At 48.0% G+C, this 7,326-nt stretch overlaps 1 protein-coding gene across 1 annotated transcript; it reads left to right on the top strand.

Moving 5' to 3' along the window:
- Positions 1-218: 218 nt before the first annotated feature.
- On the top strand, positions 219-4,454 carry LOC123044101 (protein ROLLING AND ERECT LEAF 2). Its single transcript, XM_044466741.1, has 4 exons — positions 219-1,342; positions 1,972-2,147; positions 2,402-2,625; positions 3,459-4,454. The coding sequence occupies exons 1-4, from the start codon at positions 361-363 to the stop codon at positions 4,246-4,248; spliced, it is 2,172 nt and encodes a 723-aa protein (XP_044322676.1). The 5' UTR covers positions 219-360; the 3' UTR covers positions 4,249-4,454.
- Positions 4,455-7,326: the final 2,872 nt, after the last annotated feature.

The following is a 7,326-nucleotide window of genomic DNA, read 5'->3' as shown; positions in this document are numbered from 1 at the left end:
CAGTTCCTGCGTTACCTGCCCATTGAGCGGCACACGGTGGCGCTGCTCCGTACTGGAGAGAAGATCTAATCTAAAAGCAGCAGGGAGATCGAACGTGTCGCCCACCGCCGTGGCCCTCCACCTGTGATGCGATCCACTGGGCGACGACGGCGACCGTAGGCCTGCCTCCTTTGGAGCCCCCCCAGCTTTATTCCAAAGCACAAAAGTATCCGCCCGTCCACCCCCAAAAGAACCAGAATCCTCGTCACGCCCAAGTGCACAACGCAACGCAAACCCTCCGCGCCAAGGAAACCAGAGCAGGCGTCGTCGTCCTCGCCGTCCGTGGGAGGCAGTGTGAGTGGAAGCAGAGCAGGGCCGGCGATGGGGTGCGGGCAGTCCAAGGAGGACGCGGACGGCGCCGTGGAGCGGTGCCGGGAGCGGAAGAACCTCCTGCGGGCGGCCGTCGAGGCGCGGCACGCGCTCTCGGGGGCGCACGCGGGCCACGCGGCCGCGCTCCGGAACGTCGGCGCCGCGCTCTCCGACTACGCCAGCGGCGAGGCGCACGAGGGCGCGCTGCGCCACTCCGCCTCGGCCGCCGCGGTCCTGTCCTCCGCCGGGGGCTCCGGCGCCGAGGCGGCCGCGCTCGCGCTCCCGCCGCCCCCGCCCCCGCCGGGCCCGCCCGAGGACGCCCCGTCGCTCGTCAGGTCCATGAGCGCGCCCGACCTGCCGCTCCCGCCGGCGATCAAGAAGAAGCCCTCCGGCGAGGCGCCCATCATGGAGGAGGAGGACGAAGGCGAGGACGCGCGCCCTCCGGAGCCGGAGGACGATGGCCAGCTCCAGCCCCCGCCACCGCCGCCACCGCCTCCGACGCAGCTGCCCGCTCCAACGCGTCCCCCGCCCTCCCTGCCGCCGGACACGAGGCGCAAGGCGGCGCAGGGGGATTCCTGGAGCGAGATCATTTTCGGGTCCCCGGACGGCTTAACCGTCCCGCCACCCACTCTGGCACCCAGCGCAGCCACCGCCGCCTCGTGGGCAGCCGAGCGGGCGGAGGCCCCCGCGCCGCCGCCGCCTCCCCCCGAGCCAGAGGAGCAGCCTCTGCGTCCACCACCAGCGCCGCCCGCGGCTGCCGAAGACGTGAAGGGCAAGAAGCCGATGGTCGAAGCCGGGACGCGGAGGGCGCTGACACAGAAGGGCAAGAAAAGTAGGACGGTCGTGATGCCAGCGCCGGCGGCGGCGAGGCTCGGCGACATCCTTCGCGACCTCGACGATCATTTTCTCAAGGCATCGGACAGCGCACACGAGGTGTCCAAGATGCTGGAGGCGGCGCGGATGCACTACCACTCCAACTTCGCCGAAACGAGAGGTACCCACCCACGCCACGCACGCTGCTCTCATCCGTTTGGTCAGACCAAGAATTCACTCCACAATTCGAGCTAGTAGAAAATATCGATCAGTTTATTTTCTGTCACTCTCATTGACGAATATCTTACCGACATTCAATTTTGGAAACATAAACTTCTCTGCTTGAGCAAGTTTGTAGAGAAGTCCAAGACGTTTACTTCTATGCTGCTTACGGAACAAGTTTAACTGGTCGACACGATAGACTAAGACTTTCAATAGACCTCACTAATCAGCAATCTCAAGAACAACAAGATTGTTGCATCGTTGATTATTGGAATGGAATGATGCATTGTTAATTGTGGTTACAGTGGAGCCACACTAATTTAGCGGCTAAACGACAGAACAGCTAATCCATATAGGTTACACATGCATAGATTCAGGGGAATGATTTTTTTAGGGGCTACAATTAGGTAGTTCATTACTTGATTGTCTGTCTGTCTATACTCCATGATTGCCTTTTATGCTCCGTTGAGCAGTCTCCATCATGCTTGTTTTCAGGACCGCTTGAGTTATGTTCTACAAGTACAGGTTACACAATATTGTAAAGAGAATGACTAACCTTGGTTATTTCTATGTCATCCATCTCATTAGGATTTGTGGATCATTCTGCTAGAGTGATGCAAGTTATCACTTGGAACCGCTCATTTAAAGGGATACCACAACCGGAACAGGTGAAGAATGAGTTAGACGACGCCGAAGGCGAAACACACGCTACCGTTCTCGAGAAGCTGCTTGCATGGGAGAAAAAACTATCCCACGAAGTGAAGGTAAAAATCGAAACGTAAATTCAGAGCACATGCTCTAGGTAGCTCTTTGAAAAAATAAAAAAACATCATCTTTTGTATATATACATATATTTGTGGTATCCGTGTATAAAACCACTGTAGCCATGATAACTCCATCCTCCTACCCATGTTATGTGTCCTAGGATGCTCAAATCATTTGAATTCTGCATGGTGGCATTCATTTCATTGTCTAAGCTGTTTTCGTCATACATCTGATGAGTTTGTCATCGACGCAGGAGTTTGAGGTTATCAAAATGGAATATCAACAAAAGCTAGCTTCTCTGAACAAGAAGAAGCAGCGTGGGGTCAGTTCTTCATCATTTGAAAGGACTAAATCTGCTGCTAGTCACTTGCATACAAGATATGTTGTCGATTTGCAAACAATGGAGTCCACGATTGCAGAGATTAATCGGCTGCGAGATCAACAACTATACCCAAAACTTCTTGAACTTGTGAAGGGGTAAACCTTGCTTTTACTTTGCAATTTTGACGTCATTTATTCTATTCAAGTTTGTACATTTAAGCATGTTACTGATACCTCTTCATGGAACCTTCTATTTTGTTGCTGTATTTTTGCTTGAGTTACAGTATCTGGTAATTAAATACTGCCTCCATTCCTAAATATAAGACGTTGGGGCAGTTTAGGTAGTAGTGTTCTGCACTCAAGAACTCTTACTAAAAGTATTAACCTGTGTATTGTTTAGTTTATTGTAAGGTTTGCTGGTAAGCCAGTTGCTTAGTGTTTCAGTTTTTGACATGTTGGAACTTTATTTCATTCTTTCTTGAATCATGACATAAACATTTCCGGAAGATCCTCATTTCCTAAAGAAGCATCTAAATATTCCATATATTCTTAATTTGCACACTACCGTTCTATGTTTACCTGGGGAAGTTACATCTAAAGCACCAGTACCTTGACAGACGAAGCTCCCAAGTGTCTGTAATACTCCTCCCTTCCAAAATAATTGAAGTTCTAGAATTTTTTCTAAGTTTGACGAACTCCGTAGAAAAATCTACTAAAATCTACAATATCAAATATATATAATATGAAAATACATTTCACAAGGAATCTAATGAAGCAAATTTGGTTTCTTAGATGTTGATATATTTTAATATAGACTCGGTCAAACTTAATGAAGTTTGACTTAGGACAATGCGAGAACTTAATTTATGTTAGAACGGAGGGAGTATTTTGGGGGAAAAATTACTACCTCCTGTTATGAGTGTAAATTTCTCTGTAAGAAGAAACATTAGACTATGGAGCACTGAATTGTGTTATTTTCTCACTGACAGGATGGGGAAAATGTGGGACGCAATGTACAAGCACCACAAAGCACAGCTCAAGATCATCTCCGAGCTCAAATCGTTCGACATCTCGGTTGCGGCACGGGAAACAAGCGAACAGCACAACGAAAGGACTGTGCAGCTATGGCAGGTCGTTCAGGAGTGGCACGTGCAGTACGGCAAGTTCATGACGTCTCAGAAGGAGTACGTCGGAAACCTCTACAGCTGGATCAAGCTGAATGTGATCCCCATTGATACCAACCTGAAGTCCAACTCGTCGCAGCCAGTCGAGACGACGCCTCCCATCAAGAGGCTTCTCCATGCTTGGCACGATATCCTCGGGAAGCTCCCCGACGAGGATGCTAGGAAGGCCATACACACATTTTCGGAGGTGGTACACATAATCCTGGTGCACCAGGACGAGGAAATAAAGCTGAGGCAAAGGATTCAGGACACGAGGAAGGAGCATGAGAGGAAGAGCAGACAGTTCGAGGACTGGGCGCGGAAGTACATGGAGAAGAGAGCAGGAATTCCTCCTGAGGCCGGCAATCCCGACGGGACGCGCGCCGACCCGCTCGCGGAGCGGAAGGCGGCCATGGAGAAGCTGGAGAATTCACTGAAAGAACTGGAGGAGGCATACACGAAGCAATGCAAGGTGGTGAGGGAGAAATCCCTGAGCCTCCTACGGACAAACCTGCCGGAGCTGTTCCGCATCGTGTCGGACTTCTCCCTCCAGTCGGCAGCAATGTTCAAGAGTCTGTGGTCGATCTCGACCACGAATGACCAGCTGGATGATTGATCCGTGTTTGTGTGTTGAATTTCTTGTGGTGAATTTTTGTGTTTATGTTGATAGGTTGCGCTGTTGTTGTATATTTAGTTCCAAGTGCAAAAATGGGAAGATGGCTAGCCCTTGTTGTTTGGAGCTACGGTGTTGTAATGCATGTATATGTCTTGGATAGGAAATTACGCGTTTGTTTCAAATATCAACAATTTTGGTAGGTTTTACAACCTGGTACTTAACTTGCAGCACTATTGATTTGCATTTGTTCAGAGCTCAAAATGTTGATGAGATCATCTTTTTTCAGTAACGGGCATTTTCATGATACAACCGTTGTGAGAAAATACCCGATCTCTGTATAACAAGATGCACACGTCAACAAGTGCGAAGAAAGCATAATAACATCCTTTTACAAGAAAAATAATAATAGCCTAGGGTGCAGGAGGTCCCGTCAGAAACTACTACATTGTCATCCATGGGAGAACAAACGTTTCCGATTGTATGCTCCAGCTGGGTATTTCCCACATCCGGATTTATTAGGCCCCTTGTATTTTGTGTTTAATTTTAATCATAGATTTAACTAGCAAAATATAAATTGTATGCCACGAAGAATATAATATTATACTTCTGAAGCATAGCTCTGGAGGGATAAAGACGGCTCTACCAGTCCACCAATGGGGACAAAATTATTGTTATGACCTATAAGGCTAACAAAATCCCAATTTGACCTCGTTTGAAAAGAAATTTCAATTCTGACCTTTTTGGGTGACGCCAACATCCCTGGCGTCTGGATTGCGAAGCAGACGCCAGGGTCCCTGGCGTCTGGCCCCTGGCCCGCACTGCCCGCCTGCCCGTTGACCTGCTGACGTGGCAAAGGGGCCAGACGCCAGGCACCCTGGCGTCTGGCCCTGGTAAGTGGATAACCCACGGGAGAGTGTGTGGGACCCACCTCACACACTTTCCCCAATCCACAACCCGAGCTTGAAGAACACTTGGAGCTCTCACACTCTCTCCTACCCCTCAAGCTCCCCCTCAAATCCTCTCCAAAAGGTACATACCTTAGGTGGATCTTTCCATCACTTTGTTGCTCTTGTTAATCTCCCCCAAATCATCCAATTATTTTTTGTTAAATCTTGTTATTTTGGTTGCATTTTATACATGTTGGTGGAACCCTAGTTCATGTTTTCTCCCCCTTATGTTAGTGTGAATGGCTTGGTTAACTTTGATAATATAGTGCTATGCATGGTGTGTAGTAGGAATATATGTTTGTTGAGTAGAAAGATTGGGGGTTGGGGTTAGTTAGTGATTATGGTTAACTTTGCTTAGTGTGTGTTAATTAGTGATACTTTTGTGGACATCACCAATAATTTAGTGTTGATATGATTTGGATATAATAAGATGTATTTGGATAAACACCAATTCTCATTGAAGTCTTAAATGCATTCATGTTATTTTTAGATGGAGAGACTTGTTAATGTTCATTACATTGACAAGGAGGCATTCTTGAGTAACAATGCCGACACGGGTGAGGAACCATTGGTTTTTGATACAAGCCCTAGCTATGAGGATGTTGTTGCAAAAGTGAGACAAGTCTTGAAGTGGATGGACACCAATGTTGATGTTAAGTTATTAGGAAGGTATGATGTTGGAGTTGGAGCCAAATCTCGCTTGAAAAGTATGCCTATCACCTCGGATTTGCATTGGGATGTATACAAGGAAAAAGTATCCCAATCGGAAGACAAGTCACTTGAATTGTTTGCCACCAAGGTTGAATCTCCTCGGTTTACCTTTGATTTGAACCGGCATGTCTCTTCCCCAATGGATGACATGAGCGAGAGGACAATGGTGCCACTTGTTGAGCATAGGGTTGTGGTTGATGCCCCCAATGTTTATCCCCCACCACGTCCCCGTGTACCATCTATCAAAGCAAATGAGGTTGAGTTGTATGCCCCCAATGCTTCTAGCCAACCACCAACTAGCCAAGCAAATGAAGTTGAGGTGATTGCTAGTGACGGAGTAATTCAAGAGGATGAAGATGCTTATGATGACGATGAAGAGCAAGAGGAAGGGTTTCATGGTAATGATGTTGGTGACTTGGATGCGTACATAGCGCAAAAGGACATGGATCGCGACTTGCCTTTTAGGCGTCAATATGCGTATGACTCGGATGACGAGGGTCCAGTTGAACAGTTGGACGAGGATGGATTCACAAAGGAGGAGAACCAAATCCACTTTGAGCTGACGGGCTTACAAAAAAGAACTCACTTGTTTAAAGATCTCAGCCTTGCCCATAAAGCTGTTGTTGACGGTGGAATGAGAATGACGGCGATTGAGCCAACACCATGCCCGGATCCAGGAGAACCAAGGTGGAGAATGAGGACGAGAATGCTTATTTGAAGAAAGGAGTGAAGTTTATGAGCTTGCATATGCTGAAGTTTTGGTTGGCTGACTATGCCATTAGAAACCATAGGCCATTTTATGTTGAGCACTCCGACATGAAGTTGCATTACACCATGGTGTGTGAGCAAGAAGGATGCCCATGGAAGGTTCGTGCAAGAAAGCTTAAAGAAACCGAAGAATGGGTGTTAAAAAGTTGTGTTGCCACTCATAGATGCAAACCTCCATCTAAACGACTTAGAAAGACACATCGTCAACTCACATCTGAGTATCTCGGATACAATTGGATGAAAGACATAGGCTTTGATCCCACTGTGAAAGTGAGGTTTCTCATGCGGACGGTGAAAAAACAATTTGGTTATGTAGTCAAGTATGGAAAGGCATGGAAGGCAAAGGCAAATGCTATTAAGATGTTGTATGGTGGTTATGAAGAAGCATACAACCAACTCCCAGATTGTTGGCCGCCATTGCACATAGGAACCCGGGCATGTTTCATGTGGTTGAGGATCACGAGGGAGTGTTCCACCGTGCCTTCTGGAGTTATGGACAATGTGTGGAGGCGTTTCAGCATTGTCGTTCGGTCTTGTCTATAGATGGCACGTTCTTGACCGGTAGATACAAGGGCACACTAATGGTAGCAATGGCACACTCATCAAACGACAACGTGTTGCCGTGTGCATTTGCTTTGGTGCCTTCCGAGCA

Source organism: Triticum aestivum, chromosome 2B (genome assembly GCF_018294505.1).
Source record: "Triticum aestivum cultivar Chinese Spring chromosome 2B, IWGSC CS RefSeq v2.1, whole genome shotgun sequence".
Taxonomy (NCBI): domain Eukaryota; kingdom Viridiplantae; phylum Streptophyta; class Magnoliopsida; order Poales; family Poaceae; genus Triticum; species Triticum aestivum.
The sequence above is the reverse complement of the archived record's forward strand: the minus strand, read 5'-3'. Positions and strand labels throughout refer to the sequence as shown.

Excerpts from the sequence above, each read along its gene's own strand:
- LOC123044101 (XM_044466741.1), top strand. The coding sequence starts at position 361 with ATGGGGTGCGGGCAGTCCAAGGAGGACGCGGACGGCGCCGTGGAGCGG. Across the intron at positions 1,343-1,971 it reads CAACTTCGCCGAAACGAGAG|GATTTGTGGATCATTCTGCT; the intron begins GTACCCACCCAC and ends CCATCTCATTAG. Across the intron at positions 2,148-2,401 it reads AACTATCCCACGAAGTGAAG|GAGTTTGAGGTTATCAAAAT; the intron begins GTAAAAATCGAA and ends TCATCGACGCAG.